This window comes from Schistocerca cancellata, chromosome 3, assembly GCF_023864275.1.
Source record: "Schistocerca cancellata isolate TAMUIC-IGC-003103 chromosome 3, iqSchCanc2.1, whole genome shotgun sequence".
Taxonomy (NCBI): domain Eukaryota; kingdom Metazoa; phylum Arthropoda; class Insecta; order Orthoptera; family Acrididae; genus Schistocerca; species Schistocerca cancellata.
In genome coordinates this window covers 186,829,906-186,848,418 of record NC_064628.1, presented here as the reverse complement: position 1 = coordinate 186,848,418, position 18,513 = coordinate 186,829,906, and the positions used below count along the sequence as shown (strand labels likewise).

The window sequence follows — 18,513 nt, the reverse complement described above, 5'->3', positions numbered from 1 at the left end:
AACCACATTTCAAAGTCAGCTAAACTTTACAGTGACAAGTAATAACTTTATTTTGAAGTATAAAACTTTTGTCATCTTCTGTTGATAATGCTAACTCCTCCTGTTGTACAATGGAAAATGTATGCAACCTGTACCGAATTTCATATTTAACAGTCGATTCATCAACATTATTTCACATTCCTTTGTGTAGGCGGAAATGAGGCTTACTATGCTTTCAGTTAACTTTCAACGAGTTATTAAAGTCAAACGTTATACGACCCCATGTTATGCTATTAACTTTATCTCGACCCCATATTATGCTAATAATTTTATCTCGGAGTACAAAAATTTGTTAGGAGAATTTCATGCGTCTGTAAAAACTTCCACAGCAATAATTTAGAGAAGCGTCTTGCCGAGAACCCCAGAAAATTCTGCTCCTGCGTAATATCACCAAATGTGTCGAAGGTTTCTGCCCAGTCGCTCGTCGACAACTTTAGTGTGGTATTAGAAGTTAATAAAAGGAAAGATGAAGTCTTAAGTAGGCGTTTAAAAAAGCATTCAGGCAGGAGGATCATATAGACAGACCATCGTTTGGCCGTCGCACAGATTTCCGTATCGAGGACATAGAAATAGCTATCCGTGGCGTTGAGATCTGAAAGAGTTGAAAACAAATAATTCACCACTTCTGGGCGAAATGCCAGTACGGTTTTACAGAGATTACGCTGCAGAATTGGCCCCTTATTTGGCTCACATTTATCGGGAATCTCTTTCCCAGCACCAAGTCCCAACTGACTGGAAAACAGCGAAGAGGATTCCTGTATGTAAGAAAGGTAAAAGGACGGACCTGCAAAATTACAGGCCCATATCCTTGGTACGCCGTAGAATTCTTGAGGATTTTCTCACTCGAATATAATAAGCGTTTGGATTTAGATTCAAAAATGGTTCAAATGGCTCTGAGCACTATGGGACTTAACATCTGAGGTCATCAGTCTCCCTAGAACTTAGAACTACTTAAACCTAACAAACCTAAGGACATCACACACATCCATGCCCGAGGCAGGATTTGGACCTGCGACCGTAGCGGTCGCGCGGTTACAGACTGTAGCGCCTAGAACCGCTCGGCCACATAGGCCGGCTTTGAATTTCGAAAGCATTGCTTGTGCGAGACAGATTTACCTGTTCTCAGACGAAACCCTGCGAACAATGGATGAAGGGCAATAGGTTGATTACATATTCGTAGATCTCTGGAAAGGATTTGACCGGTGCCCCGTTGTAAACTGTTAACAGAGGTCCGACATTATGGAATAGGCCCTCACATATGTTAACCGCTCGAACACTCCTTAAGTAACAGAATCCAGTGGTTGTCGTCGACGGCGAGTGTTCATCAGAGACAACGGCGTCGACACCAGTGCCCCAGGTAAGTGTAATTGTTCTCTATAGACGTGAACGATGTGATGGATACGGTAAGCAGTAATCTGCAACTGCTTGCTCATCGCACTGAAGAATGTGATAAAATGTCGTCGTAGTGTGACTGTAGTAGGATACAGGACGACTTAGACAGAAAGTCTGTTTGGTGTGATGAAAGGCTGCTTCCTCTAAATTTAGAAGAATGTAATTTAATGCTGATAAGGAGAAAAAACAATCCTGTGATGTTCGAATACAGTATTAGTGGCGTGCTGCTTCACACAGTCACGTCGATTAAATATCTAGGCGTCTCACGCGGATGCCTCGTGAACTCAAATCGGATTCCATGGAGGGAAGTCCACGTTCATTTCGTGAAACACTGTTGTCAAAGTTTAGAATGTAGGCATTTACAGCTGACAGCTAAACGATTCTACTGCCACCAGTTACGTTTTGCGTAAGGACCGGAAAGACAAGAGAAATTAGGCCTCATACGGAGGCATGTAGGCAGTAGTTTTTCCCTCGCTCCATTCGCAAGCGGAACAGGTAAAGAAACGAGTAGAAGTGGTACTTGGGAACCTCCGCCATGCGCCTCATGATGGCTTGCGAAGTAGTTATGTATATGCAGACGCATATTTATCATCTACAGTTGATAATGCTAAGCTATGCTATTACATGACACTTTGATGAAATAACATTATATACAGTAGTTTTAACATCTAAATTTAATACACATTTGTATAGATAAGATACATTTAGCTAACAAATTTCAACTACTTTTTAAAGCCAACCAAACATTGTAGTGAACCCCTGCTATGGTATGAGCTTTACCTTGCAGTAAAAACGGATGCCATTTCCTGCTGACATTGCTGAATTATGCTGTCTGAGACCCAGAACAAAGATCGGGATTAACTTTAGGAAAATACGTGGAAGGGTGACCCAACTTGATGCGTTATTTATGATTCCCAAACAAATTTTCTTATTTAATAACAATTCTATAACTAACAGTTACCAAGATTCTTGCCAAATACATACAGATAGTCAAGGTTACTAAATTAAAATCACGATGCATAAGGACATTTGCATTATACATAAAATTATAAAGGGTACTCTAAGAACATCTCAACTGTGCAATACAATGGTGGCCCGGTCACAAGCAGTTGATTAAATAAAGATGCAGCGGCACTCTGCCCCCGCGACTAGCATCACAGCTGTGGGCTAATCCCACAACAGGACTTGAATGTAAGTTCAACAGACTTTAAATAAAAGGTACTGAAATGCATACATCTCCACTGGTTATTCCGATCTTATGTAGGCAAGTTACGGTAAAAACAGAAGTAAACAGCTGTACTTCACCGATTGGCCACATGCGTGTTACGCATAAATCAAGTTAATTAGTTAAATAAAGTACCGGGCCCCATAAACACTGTTAAAATGATAATGATAAATAAACTCTCTTTTCAAGCAATCAAGAAACTCAGTGATCAGTTTACCCACAGTCTTTCATCACACGCCCACAATGACCTTACAATAATAGAAACAGTGAGTAAACTACCTCCTAATCTGGCGACACCCCAACTGCAGCACGATATCAAAATAATGACAGTAAACTACTCAGCTTGAGTCTGAAGCGGGAGATCCACAGAAGCGCGTCTGACCCGCCAACACCTAGGCCTTGTGCGATGACGAGAAAGCCGCCGAAGATGAAGAAAAATGCGTCCATGCCTCCGGACCAACAGGACAGCAATGCGTCATCCGCTGCCGATACAAAGCTCTGAATATATATCAAACAACGAACAACAAACTAGTTTGACAGAAATTAACATACACAACAATACTTTAACGGCCAATTAAAGATTATTTTCAAGGAAACCATTAAAACTTCAGTATGGGAATGCGCCGGTCATAGCATTCCAAGTGGACCTTCCTAGAAATGACAAGAAACAATGTAGAAAGTCATCATAAAACTATATCACGTAATAATTCAAAGAAGATCAAATAAGTCAAAGTACACCTCTCCTTGACAGTTAAACTCATGGTAGCAACGATCAACGCAGCAGGAAAACGCCTGCCGCAACGCTCAACGGTTTCAGCTTAGGGACTAATTGACACTGAAATTTGGATACCCACAAAATGGTAGACTGTAGGTTAAAATGTACAACTATAGCCCGAAAGGCTCCTCAGCTCAGTAAGAGTGTGCAAATACGAATGCGCACACACTCACATGACACACAAGTGCATACCTTTAGGCTGAGTGCCAAATAAGATCTACAACAAACAGAAGTTACAATCAGTAGTATCAAATACTCAATGATAAACTATGGTTTCAAGTAACAGATTAATATGTCAAAGTATTAGCTTGTCGCTTAAAAAAATCTCCAGAGTGACACACACTGTCCCAAAGGCAGGCACACACTGAAAGGCATTATTGAACTGGATTTCTGGCCAGCTCACACCGGGGCAGAATGAACAGTCTTTAAGTACAGTACTTAATGAACAGTCTTCGTACACAATTTCAAATAAATGCCAAAGAGTTCAATAACTTTATGACTCTAGGTAGGCGTCGGATAATACTGCCCTCCTGCTCGTAGCTGCTAACAAGTTGTCTTATACATCTCGGCGTATTTAGCACACGATGACTCACTGACGCTCTTCGTAATCAGGCTGCACACGACGAACGCCTCTCCTCGCCAGCTAGCTCATGGCAGCAACCGTTAACGCAGAAGGAAAACGTTGGCCGCAACGGTCAACGGTTCCAAGTCGCTGCAATCGCCAGGATGCCGAGCACTCAAGCACACCCGTTCTATTCCGTGTCCCACACACCACTCACTACCACTCATCCCCAGACGGAACACATCACCAAGCAAAGATGTTACGACGAGGGCCAGAATCGATGGAACAAATGGGGCCAGTAGGATCGCGCGCGCCCTCACAGAAGCCGCCACGGGTCAGTGTCGCATAGTGCAAGCCGGCATCAATACACTTAGACACTCTCCCATAGAGTCCGACGTACCACCCATTCTGTAAGTAAAAATCTTGTAATTGTGACATAAAGCCATGCAGGAAGAATGCGACACGTTTATTCTACAATTGGAGCTCTTCCACATGAAACTGTCTATTCCTGCTCCATTTCGTTGTTCACAACACATTGCTGTTTTCTTGGCATTCTTGTAAACAGAAATCATCGTCTGATCTATAGTAATGAGACATCTCTATTTTGTTAAAAATTCCAATAACATTTTGCGTTAGATACAGATCCATCAAGACGAAGTTGTTGCAGCATCCCCAGGCAGTTCATCAGAAGAACTTACCACTTACATACGACCTGATGTATGTGCAGCCCGCAACACTGTAATAATAAAACTAAGACACATGTCACTTTGAATATGTCAGCAAGTCTCAAATTGTAGGAGACGTTGCTGACTAAGGATATACACAAATCTCAGCAAAATCCATCTGACGTCATATACATGCAGTGAAAAGAGAGCTGGAGGACAGGAGGGACGCTGCAATTAACATAAACCACACAATTTTGTCGGAATTTAAAAAAAATGGGAAAGTCTCCATGAGTTGTGTAAATGCAGTCAGGGTTACTTTCGCATTTGTTCAACAATTCCTCCTAAGCCCCCTGATCGATTTAAACCAAATTTGGCATTTACTATATAGTGTATGCAAAGCAATACTGTGAGGGTAAGAATCACCCACATCCCATATGGCCAGGAGTGGGGGTGAAAAAGTATTAGTAATATCTGACATCAAAATGACGGCATGTTGTACTGGTAGTATCAGAATGTGTTCCACTGGACATGTGTGTGGATGGAGACAGCTGAGCAGAGAGAGTGGGATGCGGAACTGGATAGTGAGAGTAGGAAGATGAAATGGACACAGGAAGGGGAGAGAAGGAGATGGACAGATACAGGTAGAAGTAGGAGATGGACATAGAGAGGTGGAAGGAGATGGACAGAGAGAGGGGGGATATTGACACAGTGAAGGAAATGTATGGACAGAGAGGTGGAGGATATGTGAACAGAGAGGGGGGAAGGAGAGTGAGGAGGAGGAGGGGGTGCACAGACAGAGAGAGAAAGGAGGGGATGAACAGAGAGGGAAAGAGGAGCCGATAGACAGTGGCTGATGACATGTACAGAGAGAGGGGGTGGAAGCAGAAGAGGAAGAGTGAGAGGAGGATACAGGTATACAGAGGATGGGGAGGGAGAGGTAATGTGCAGAAAGGAAGAGGGGGATGAGGAGATGGACATAGAGAGGGGGAGGATGTGAAAAGGGTGAAGAGGTAGTGGAGACAAAAAGGGGGAGCAGGAGGTGGGTAGGAAGTGTGGGTGGAGGAGGTAGACAGGGAGAGCAGGAGGAAGAAGGGGATAGACCGAGTGGGCGAAGGTTGAATGGACTGAGACTTGGGCGAGGAGCAGATGAACAGAGAAGGAGGTGTAGGAGATGTGCAGAAAAAGGGGAAAGGTAGATAGAGAGAGGGGAGATAGGCAGAAAGGGAGGAGGAGGTGGTGGATGGGTGGGGTGGGGATGAGGAGATGTACAGATATTGAGAAGATAGGAGGAGATGGGCTGAGTGGGAAGCAAGAGAAGGAAAGACAGTGACGGGAAGGATTGTCCAGACAGAAAGAGGGGGCAAGACAGAGTGGGTGGACAAGGAGATGAACAGAGAGGAGGGAGAAGGTGACAGAGAGAGAGGGAAGGGGATGAGCAGAGGGAGATGGAGATGGACAGAGAGCAAGGTGGGATGGATAGAGGGAGTGTGAAGGTGAGATATAGAGAGTGGGAGGAGGAGATGGGCCAATGGTGGTGGGAGAATATGTGTGAAAATTAGGGGTGGAGGAAGAGATGTTCAGAGAAAATGGGGTGGGGTGGACAGAATGAGGAAATGAGGAGGGAGAGATGTAGACAGCAGGAGGAAGATGGGGAGGGGTAGTGGACAGGTTGGGAAAGGAAGAGTGGGGAGAAGGAGACAGACATAGTCAGGACAAGGATATGGAAAGAGATGTGGGAGGTGGAGATGAACAAAGAGGTGCAAGATATGTGTGGGGAAAGGCAGGGGGAGGAGATGGACAGAGATACAAGGAGGAAGAGATGTGTGCAATATATGTTGTGTGCCTCTGCAGGTAAAGCCGTGGGTTAAAGGTTAGTCAATAACTAATCCTAGCAATATATGTTCTGAAAATACTTGTACAAGAAAGAATTGGCAGGAATGGTCTTATAGAACTTGTCAAGTAACAAAATAAACAATACGCTGAGAAATTACGAAGAGACAGAACAATGTTTTTGTCAGTGTCATGGATGGAAGTAGCAATACTGGAACACCATCGTTGTACACAGGTTTCAAGTTTCTGTAAAACTACAATACTCGTTGAGTTGCAGTTAAAATTGGGGCTTGTATCTTAGAAATTTTAAACATACATCAAATATTTTAGTAAAAATAATCAGTCGAGATCGCTAACGATGAGTCATTTAATTACTGATGACCAAACAGCTGACGACTGATTCCTCCCAGCATATTCCGGAGGTCTGTTCGTAGTCTATGGGGTCAGCAATAGTGTCACCCTTTGGTCTGAAGATGATTTACTAAGACTGTAACCAGAAATGAAATAAAACTCCACTTGCTATTATCTTGCTATTATCTTCATTAAAATTCTTGGTATTATCTTCATTAAAATAAGATACAGGTCGCTGTTGTTCCTAACATGCTTTAAAAAATTTTCAATAAAACGGACAAAATTTGAGCAAAGTGTGTCATAAGGGAAAGCTGCGAACGATTCCTAAAAACTAAATGACACGAACTTTCTTTCAGCTTTTATTTACTGAAACAGTACACTGAGTTAGATGAGGTTCCCTAAAAAAGAGATTTTAAATTGTGTTACATCCTTTTTAAATATCCAGAGACAGTTTCAGTTTCACGGAAATCTGTTTAAGTGAAGTTACAATTACAGTGAAAGATAACATTAAGTACTGTGTGGAATTGATTAGGTGCACGCCTCTCTCAGTAGCTTCCCAAGGAATGTATCTCACATCAATGGAAACGGCTAAGCGCTGATTTAACTATTCCTCGTCCTCCATCGCGGTTGTGACTGTGTCGAGTGATATGGATTCTACAGGACGAAAATTTCAAACCTCTCTGTAGTTCATCCTATGCCGAAGGGGTACAAAATTATTACATTACGCACCTAAAGTCGTACGAAATTATGCAGTAAGAATCCGAAGAATTTGTATACTTCTTTGTCACAGAACTGATCTTCATTTAATAGTTTTCAGTGAGTATTTTACCTTCGGCCTTGTCATTGAATTGGTGTTCTGTCGCTCAACAACCGACGCTGCCCGACTACAACTGCTACTTAGAAAATGTATTTTTCTCCATTTCTTGGATTTTGAACTACCATTTTCTTTTGTTTGTATATCCACTAATTCCCGTGACGACTTTAAGGCGAGCTTTTCCATTCTTATGCTAATAACTCACTTTTCTACTGAGCTGGTTATACGAGGGGCATTTACTAAGTAGTGCAATGCATATTTTTCTGAAAGCAGTTTGGTTTTATTCACAATTCCAATATACCATTTTATTGCCCACGCTTTTGGCTACAGAACCCTATTTTTCAACATGATCTACCTTTACTGCGACAGCCTTACGCCACCTTACTCGGAGAGCCTGCATGGCCGCATGGTATCACTCTACCAGTCGACGTCAGAGCCAACGTCTTGCTGCTACAGTAACCTCCCCCTCATTCAAGCACTCCTTCCCACGGAGTGCATCCTTCATTTGGCCAAACAGATGGAAGTTGGAAGTTAGGAGATCCGGGATGTAGGAGGGACGAGGAAGAACAGTCAAACGAATTTTTGTGAGGGGCTCTCGAGTGCGCAGTTTCTTCATTTTCATGGGGGTATAAGAGAACACTTCAAAACTGATCATTGTGCCATGAAGGAGGACACCAAACAAGAAAACACCCTTTAAGAACCTACTGAGATATACACACAAGAAAAACGCTACCTATATCTACATCTACATCTACATGGATACTCTGCAAATCACATTTCGTAATGTAAGTCGATGTCAACAAAATTTTTTCGCATTAGGAGGAGAAAGTTGGTGATTGAAATTTCGTGAGAAGATTCCACCGCAACGAAAAACGCCTTTTTTTTTTAATGATGTCCATCCCAAATCCTGTATCATTTCTGTGACACTCCCTCCAATATTTCGCGACAATATAAAACGTGCTGCCTTTCTTTGAACTTTTTCGACGTACTCCGTCAGTTCTATCTGGTAAGGATCCCATACTGCCCAGCAGTATTCTAAAAGAGGGACGGCCGCGGTGGTCTAGTGGTTCTAGGCGCGCAGTCCGGAACCGTGGGACTGCTACGGTCGCAGGTTCGAATCCTCCCTCGGGCATGGATGTGTGTGATGTCCTTAGGTTAGTTAGGTTTAAGTAGTTCTAAGTTCTAGGGGACTGATGACCACAGAAGTTAAGTCCCATAGTGCTCAGAGCCATTTGAACCATTTTTTTCTAAAAGAGGACCGATAAGCGTAGTGTAGGCAGTCTCCTTAGTATATCTGTTACATTTTCTAAGTGTCCTGCCAATAAAACGAAGTCTTTGGTTAGCCTTTCCCACAACATTTTCTATGTGTTCCTTCCAATTTAAATTGTTCGTAGGTATTTAGTTGAATTTACGGCTTTTAGATTTGACTGATTTATCGTGTAACCGAAGTTTAACGCGTTCCTTTTAGCACTCATGTGGATGACCACACACTTTTCGTTATTTAAGGTCAACTGCCACTTTTCGCGCCATCCCGATATTTCTTCGAAATCGTTTTGCAGTTTGTTTTGATCCTCTGATGACTTTATTAGTCGATGAACGACAGGGTCATCTGCAAACAACCGAATACGGGTGCTCAGATTGTCTCCCAAATCGTTTATATAGATAAGGAACAGCGAATGGCCTATAACACTACCTTGGGGAACGCCAGAAATCACTTCTGTTTTACTCGATGACTTTCCGTCAATTACTACGAACTGTGACCTCTCAGGCAGGAAATCACATATCCAGTCACATAACTGAGACGATATTCCATAAGCACGCAATTTCACTACGAGCCGCTTGTGTAGTACAGTTTTCAAAGCCTTCCGGAAATCCAGAAATACGGAATCGATCTGGAGTGCCTTTTCAATAGCACTCAGCACTTCATGTGAATAAAGAGCTAGTTGTGTTTCACAAGAACGATGTTTTCTAAACCCATGTTGACTGTGTGTCAATAGACAGTTTTCTTCGAGGTAATTCATTATGTTCGAACACAATAAATGTTCTAAAATCCTGCTGCATATCGACGTCAACGATGTGGGCCTGTAATATAGTGGACTAATACTACTACCTTTCTTGAATATTGGTGTGACCTGTGCAACTTTCCAGTCCTTGGGTACGGATCTTCCATCTAGCGAACGGTTGTGTATGATGGAGCTAATGCATCAACACACTCTGAAAGGAACATAAGTGGTCTTCAGTATGGACCAGAAGACTTGCTTTTATTAAGTGATTTAAGTTGCTTCACTGCTCTAGGGACATTTACTTCTAATTTAGTCATGATGGCAGCTGTTCTTGATTCGAATTATGAAATATTTACTTCGTCTTCTTTTGTGAAGGCATTTAGGAAGGCTGTGTTTAGGAACTCTGCTTTGGCAGCACTGTCTTCGATAGTATCTCCATTGCTATCGTGCAGAGAAGGCATTGATTGTTTCTTGCAGGTAACATACTTCACATACGACCAGAATCTCTTTGAATTTTCTGCCAGGTTTCAAGACAAAGTTTCGTTGTGAAAACTGTTACAGACATCTCGCATTGAAGTCCGCGCTAAATTTCGAGTTTCTGTAAAACATCGCCAATCTTGGGGATTTTGCCTCTGTTTAAATTTGGCATGTTTGTTTCGTTGTTTCTGCAACAGTTTTGTAACCAGTTTTGTGTACCAAGGTGGATCAGCTCCGTCGTTTGTTAATTTATTTGGTATAAGTCTCTCAATTGCTGCGAACACTATTATTATTACACTTATATTATTAATTTGGAATGAGTGGAGATTATCTCTCAGGAAGGCGTCAAGTGAACTTTTATCTGCTTTTTTGAATAGGTATATTTTTCGCTTATTTTTCGAGGATTTGGGGATTACAATATTCAGTCTTGCTACGACAGCCCTGTCTTCACCAATCCCCGAATCGGTTTTGATGCTCGTTATTAACTCAGGATTATTTGTTGCTAAGAGGTCAAGTGTGTTTTCACAACAGTTTACTATTCGCGTGGGCTCATGAACTAACTGCTCGAAATAATTTTCAGAGAATGCGTTTAGCACAATTTCGGATGATATTTTATGAGTACCCCCAGAATTAAACATGTACTTTCGCCAACATATCGAGGGTAAATTAAAGTCACCACCAAATATTATCGTATGAGTCGGGTACGTGTTTGAAATCGAACTCAAGTTTTCTTTGAACCTTTCAGCAACTGTATCATCTGAATTGGGAGCTCGGTAAAAGGATCTAATTATTATTTTGTTCCGGTTGCCAACAATCACCTCTTCCCACAGTAACTTGCAGGAAGTATCTACTTCAATTTCGCGTCAAGTTAAACTACTTCTGACAGCAACAAACACGCGTCCGCCAACCGCGTTTAACCTATCCTTTCGGAACACCGTTAGGTTCTTAGCAAAAATTTCGGCTGAGCTTATATCCAGCTTTAGCCAGCTTTCAGTGCCTATAACGATTTGAGCATCAGTGCTTTCTATTAGCGCTTGGATCTCTGGTACTTTCCCAACACAGCTACGACAATTTACAACTGTTATACCAATTGTTCCTTTTTCTACGTTATTCTTGTGTTCAGCCTGCACCCTTTGTGACTGAAGCCCTTCTTGTGTTTTCCCGATACCCTCTAACCTAAAAAACCGCCCACTCCACGCCACACAGCACCTGCTACCCGTGTAGCCGCCTCATGCGTACTGTGGACACCTGACCTATTCAGCGGAACTCGAAACCCAACCACCTTTTGACGCAAGTCGAGGAATCTGCAGCCTACACGGTCGCATAATCGTCTGAGCCTCTTATTCAGACCCTCCAGTCGGCTCTGTACCAGAGGTCCGCAATCGGTCCTGTCGACTATGCTGCAAATGGTCAGCTCTGCTTTCATCTTGCAGGCAAGACTGACAGCCTTTACCACTTCTGCTAGCCGCTGGAAACGAGAGAGAATCTCTTCTGATCCAAAGTGACACACATCATTGGTAACGACGTGAGCCACCACCTGCAGTTGGCTGCAACCTGTGCTCTTCATGGCATCCAGGAGGACCCTTTCCACATCTGGAAGACTCCACCCGGTATAAACACGGAGTGCACATTGGATTTCTTACCCTTCTTGTCAGCCAAGTCCCTAAGAGGCCCCATAACGCCCCTAACGTTGGAACTCCCAACTACCAATGATCCCACCCTCAGCGATTGCCCGGATCTTGAAGGCTGAGTGGTTTCCTCTGAAACAAGACAGGCGACAGCATCTGGCTCAGCGACAGTGTCAGCCACAGACAGTACCTGGAACCTGTCTGTCAGACAAACCGGGGAGGCCTTATGTGCGACCGCCTGGGAAGTCTTTCGCCACGTTCTTCGGCCCGTGGCGACCTCCCACTCGACCACAGGTGAGGGGTCAGCCCCAGTGCGAGCAGTAACTGTGTTGGCCACCGGTGAGGACCGATCGGAGGACTCTGACGTGTTGGACGTCCGTTGGATCCCCACGGCCGGCCCACAACTGTGGTGCCCATCCACTGCAGCCTCAAGCTGTGTAACTGAAGCCAGCCTGAAGCTGAGAGCGAAGTGTCATCAAGTCGACTCGCATCCGCACGCAACAATCGCAGGCCCTGTGCATACTAAACACCGTGGAACACTAAACTACACAGATAAACGGACTATCGGCACGTGCTGCGCAACTCTATTGTAGAACCTGACGAAAACGCACGAACTATGTCTAGTCATACGTAGATATTCAAAAACCTAACTACCGAAGCACTCAGGTGAAACTAAATAATTTGACCCTGATTTGGAACTTGTAATATGTCACAAAATTGGTTTACTTTCCGACGCAAACGAAAAACGCGACAACTGTGGCTATTAGACATTAAATTTACACGCAGAAACTCAAGAAACTAAACTATTAAAGCACACAGATGATATAATAAAATTAGCTCCTGGTTAGGAACTCGTAAATGACAAATGCGGTTACTTGCCTGTTGCTGCGTCTGTTTCGGTCGGCTACTGCTGCCTGACTATAGATGGCCCCTTCCAGTAACAAAGTGTGCAGTCGCACCAGTAGTGATAATCAAGGCGGAAAATGATAAACCCATCCAGAATAATGATTCAAAGGTTTCAGACCACTGACATCAAACATTAGCTACAAGGTAATGAAATGCTTATTACCGCCAATTATCAGAATGCAAGACAAAAACCGAGCGTGGTGGCGCAGTGGTTAGACACTGGACTCGCATTCGGGAGGACGACGGTTCAATCCCGCGTCCGGCCATCCTGATTTAGGTTTTCCGTGATTTCCCTAAATCACTCCAGGCAAATGCCGGGATGGTTCCTCTGAAAGGGCACGGCCGACTTCCTTCCCTAATTCGATGAGACCGATGACCACGCTGTCTGGTCTCCTTCCCCAAACAACCAACCAACCAAGACAAAAAAAGTAATCAAAAGTACAGTGGGTGATGATAAATTCTGCACGTAACAAACATCACAAATAATCTTTGACAAAATGTGTGATAGGAATGGGAATGGGAATGAATCCCCTTACTTCCCATTGATAGAATTGCTATTTACGGTTTGATTGTGCTGGCCGGGTTGACGGAGCGGTTCTAGGCGCTACAGTCAGGAACCGCGCGACCGCTACGGTCGCAGGTTCGCCTCGGGCATGGATGTGTGTGATGTCCTTAGGTTAGTTAGGTTTAAGTAGTTCTATGTTCTAGGGGACTGATGACCTCAGATGTTAAGTCCCATAGTGCTCAGATCCATTTGAACCATACACTCCCTCCACCATCTATGCAACATAGATTCAGACAATCGGAGCTCTTCCAGCAAAAACGAGGCAGCTCTATGATTACTTTTGACCTCATCAACCACTTCGCCAATGAAATTGAGTTTCACCATTTTCAGTGGGAAACTCATCTTGCTGGTATGAATGTGTGATGTCACTCACATAATTTTTTTACCAGGGCAACGTCCTGCATTGGCTGACAGAAAAAGAAACTGAGAGATGCGGCGCCAGTCTGGTATGTGAGAGACAAGTTTGTTGTGTGGCCTGCCCGGCGGCACGACTGATTTTTCGAAAATTCATCTTAACTCTGCCTTTTGTGGCTTACGACCAGCCTCGACTCAAAGGAGACAGGAATTATTGCCTGCCATAAAACTAACTCACGCAGATATGCTGGTTATGTTCACAAACCAAAGTCAGCCTCTTACTGAAATTCATTCTTATTTACCGTGTATGAGGACGTAGTAGTTGATAAATAATTGCTTAAAAAATAGCTGAAAATAAAGTCTGAGAAGTGAAATGGAGGCTGTCGGAAAGAACAACTGCGTTTATGATGCACAGGCAACTTGCAGAGATGGTCTTTCGTCGCATTTTGTGGACTTCTGTTAGGTGGCGAGGAAGCCGGCAGGTACGGCGCCTTTGAGTGGAGCAGTGTGTCAGCACTACCGGCAGAGACGTCCAGTTGCGCAACATGGTGTTTGGTTGTGGTTTGTCGATAACCTTGAATGGGAGTGTTCCAAAATTGCAGGAGCCACCGCTGTGTATGGCCGGCCGGGAAACGGGAGATCACACAGGTTTGCGGTACCTTGTTGTGATGATTCAAACGCCTCACTCAACGTTTCATGCGATGTGTTTTTGTTCACTGCCAGGTCTCCGTAGACATTCTGCAAGCGCCTATGAATATCTGCGACTTTCTGATTTTCCGCCATGAGAAAATCAGTGCTTGGAATGCACCTCCATTACATACGTCATTTTGAAGGCCGATACCTATCGGAAATTCAGAAACTAGCCTATAGGCGCTGAAGCGGGAATATTCCACGATGTTCCACGATACATTCTGCATTTTTTCTACCGAAACTGACGGAGAAAAAAATGTGTTGCATTACTTACTGAACGCCCCTGATAGTATATCACTAGCTTCTCAGTAGCAGCAGCTCGATCTAGCTGCGAATCTTTACATAACTTATCTTTGAGACTGTTTCGTTTCCTTGTACTTCTTTGTCGTAAAAAATTTCTTATTTTCATTTTTTAATGAAGCTTCATGTTTCTAAAGAATATACTACCAATATCGGACGGCCTACTCGTATAGCAGCTAACAGCATGCTAGCTTGCGAGAAACGACGGTGAACCGACACGAATCGAATCTGCGCAGTGGATTGACGAGCATGGCCTAGCACCAGCTGGCCTCAGTATGCTTCTTAGGCGGTTTCCCACTCTTGTTTGGAGAAATGCCGTGATGGTTGCCATTTGCCGTCTTAGTCAATGCGACAAACAAGCAGTTAAAAAAAATCAAATGTTCAAATGTGTGTGAAATCTTATGGGACTTAACTGCTATGGTCATCAGTCCCTAAGCTTACACACTACTTAACTTAAATTATCCTAAGGACAAACACACACACCCATGCGCAAGGGAGGACTCGAACCTGCGCCGGGACCAGCCGCAAACAAGCAGTTAAAAACGATCACACACACACACAACGGAGTTTATATAATTCACAGAGAAGTGGTGCACTCGACTTCTCAATCTTAGGTAACTGTCGACTGCGGCGTCAGGAGAGACATCCGGCAGTATAGCTCAAAAAAAAAAAAATGACAGAAATTGCTTACAACGGAAATTGGCCTACACGGCGTAAATTTCAACGGAAGGAAGATAAAGACTAGTAGTAAAATTAGACACATGAATTGTTCCTAGTAGTTATTTTATGGTGTTGGAAACGGATTAAATTTTCCCGCTGTGACCAGTTCCGTGTGCTGTGCCTTCACAGTTCGTGCTCCTGGGATCGCGGTAATGGCGGTGCTCGCCATACTACAGTTCGTCTCAACAGCTGCAGGTGCGACAGCGAACCTGCAGAGCTTAGAAGTGCACCCGACGTGTGTGCGCCAGATCACAACCAGCCTCGAGATGTCTGCCATCGGCCTCGTAATTTCGCTGACGCCTTACGTCATATTTACGGTAAGTAGATCAATGATAAACGCTAAACTTTGGTTTTCTATCGCAGATTGCACTGCAGATTTAGGGAGGAGATGACAAAATAGACAGTTAGTTATCATTTTCTTCATCTTATTACATTTTTCGTGAAGTATTCTCTAATGTGACAAACGGTGCAAACCTAAAATCTCTAGGTCGAGGAAACATGGATGTTGTGCAAAGAATATAACACATACTGTTTATTCTTACTGTGGAGTAAAGTAAATACAGCGTCGTTGGGCTAATGAAATATTAAAAATGTAATTAATACAGGGTGGGGCAAATAAAAGAGGCCCGGAGAACAGAGTTCCAGGGTAAAAAGGGACACAGCAAAGGAAATACGGACTAATCTGACTATAACATATGCTGTAAGTGATCTCCTTTCGTACCTTGGTACTTCTGGGCCGTATTCAACAAGTTGCTAAAGGCAGATCGAAGCTGGACTGCTGGAATTTCTGCAGTCTCATCTGAAATGTTCTGCTGCAGTTCTCGAAGACTATGAAGACTGTTGCGATACACCTTAGACTCGAGGGCTCCCCACACAAAGTAGCCGCACTCTGACAGGCCTGGCGACCTGGTGGCCAACTATGGCCGCGACCAGACTGACCTCTGATAAAACTCTGTCTGGCGTGAAAATAGTGTACGTGTGCTACTAGGTTCGGCCGGCTGTAAGGACAGTTTCTCCATCCTGTCGGAAGTAGCTGTAGGTCTTTTCCTCCTCCATTAATGCTGCCACAAATTGTTTAAAAATGTTGGCAAAGTAACGCACCGAAGTCAGCGACTGATGAAGAAGATGGAACCAATAATGCAGCGAGCGGACAATGTACACCAAACCACAACTTTCTGATAATGCAACGATGTTTCGTGGAAGTTACGTGGATTCTCCTCTTCCGAGAACGTATGGTTTTGTGAGTCGACATAACCACTCAGGTGAACCCAGGCTTCATCAGACATAAAGAACAGATCCATGTCCAAGCCATTCATTGTTATCTCAGTGAACAGCCGCTCACAAAACTGGAGGCGCTGAGGAGCATCTTCTGGCCTTAATGCATGAGCAACAGACAGTCGCTAGGAAAGCATGTGAAGCCCACGGGAAGTATTCATAAGCATGATCGGCGTAATATGCCAGACTCCTGCGACAGGCGTCCGATTGATTTGGTACAACTCCGATGAATTTTCTGGTGAACTGCAGTCACATCTTGTGGTGTCTGGTCGAAGTAGAGAGGATATAAAATGTAGACTGGCAATGGCAAGGAAAGCGTTTCTGAAGGAGAGAAATTTGTTAACATCGAGTATAGATTTAAGCGTCAGGAAGTCGTTTCTGAAAGTATTTGTATGCAGTGTAGCCATGTATGGAAGTGAAACGTGGACGATAAATAGCTTAGACAAGAAGGGAAGCTTTCTAAATGTGGTGTTACAGAACAATGCTGAAGATTAGATGGGTAGATCACGTAACTAATGATGAAGTATTGAATAGACTTGGGGAGAAGAGAAATTTGTGGCACAACTTGACTAGAATAAGGGATCGGTTGGTAGGACATGTTCTGAGGCATCGAGCGATCACCAGTTTAGTGTTGAAGCGCAGCGTGGAGGGAAAAAATCGCAGAGGGAGACCAAGAGATGAATACACTAAGCAGATTCAGAAGTATATAGGTTGCAGTAGGTAGTGGGAGATGGAGAAGCTTGCACAGGATAGAGTAGCATGGAGAGCTGCATCAAACCAGTCTGTGGACTGAAGACCACAACAGCAACAACACCAAGAACAAGAACAAGTGAAGGAACAAGTACTGCAGCGTACTGCAGCTTCCGTTGGTTCACTCTGAAGATGGACGGATGATATACGGCTGAAATGTCAGAAAAAGAAAAAAGAAAATTTATGCGGGTGCGCTCTCAAAATTTAGTGGCTGAGCTAAGTAAGCTTCGTGGTATGCAATTAAAATAGTAAGTACCATGTGTATAGCTAAAATATACAAGCTCAGTCTATGAATAAACACACTGGACTCATAATTTGTTTCTTCATAGAGCGAGCATAATACTTACAATTTTAAATGTAAACAACGAAATTTACATGGCTCATTTTTATGACCTTATCATTTTTATATAATTCATTATTACATCCTACTTGATACGATTAACAAACTGTGTACTCAGGTCTGTAGACGCTTAATACGAACCGAAGTTATTTACTTCATTTAAGTGAAATATTGTCATCAGTGACGTGAATAAAACATATAAATATATTCTTGGATCACTGGAAAATCTTACTGCTACAGTGTCGCAACTATTAGTGACATACATTCGATACTCACAAGCTTCTTATCAGATAAAATGCGAGTACTCGCATCAATAGACGATACGCTACTGTCACAAACAAAATAACTAGGGATGAAAAAGAAATCAGTCGATTCTCTTATTTTTTGAGTTATCAGTCTTCTGGATGGTTTTATGCGGCCTGCCAAGAATTCCTCTCCAGCGCAGACTTTTCCATCTCAGAGTAGCTCTTGCAATCTACGTCCTCAGTTATTTGCTGGATGCACTTCAATCTCTGTCTTCCCAACAGATTTTATTCTCTGAAGTATCATCTAGTACCATGAAGGTTATACCCTAATGTCTTTACAGATGTCCTATCATCCTGTCCCTTTTTCTACTCAGTGTTTTCCCTATATTCCCTTCATCGATGATTCTGTGGAGAACATTCTCATTTCTCATTTCTCAAACCATATAAATTTTAACATTCTTCCGTAGCACCACATCTCATATGCTTCGATTTTATTCTGTTCTGGTTTGTCCACTGTCCGTGATTCACTACTATGAAATGCCGTGCTCCAAACATGCATTCTCAGAAATATCGTTCTCAAATTAAGGCCTATGTTTGATACTAGTAG

General features: G+C 43.3%; 1 protein-coding gene across 1 annotated transcript in view; it reads left to right on the top strand.

The window, feature by feature from the left end:
* The window catches only part of LOC126176192 (organic cation transporter 1-like), a 180,318-nt gene that overhangs the window by 153,398 nt on the left and 8,407 nt on the right, over nt 1-18,513 (top strand). The window contains exon 8 of the mRNA XM_049923336.1: nt 15,426-15,613. Coding sequence (XP_049779293.1) covers nt 15,426-15,613 — 188 coding nt within the window. The remainder of the gene's footprint in view (nt 1-15,425; nt 15,614-18,513) is intronic.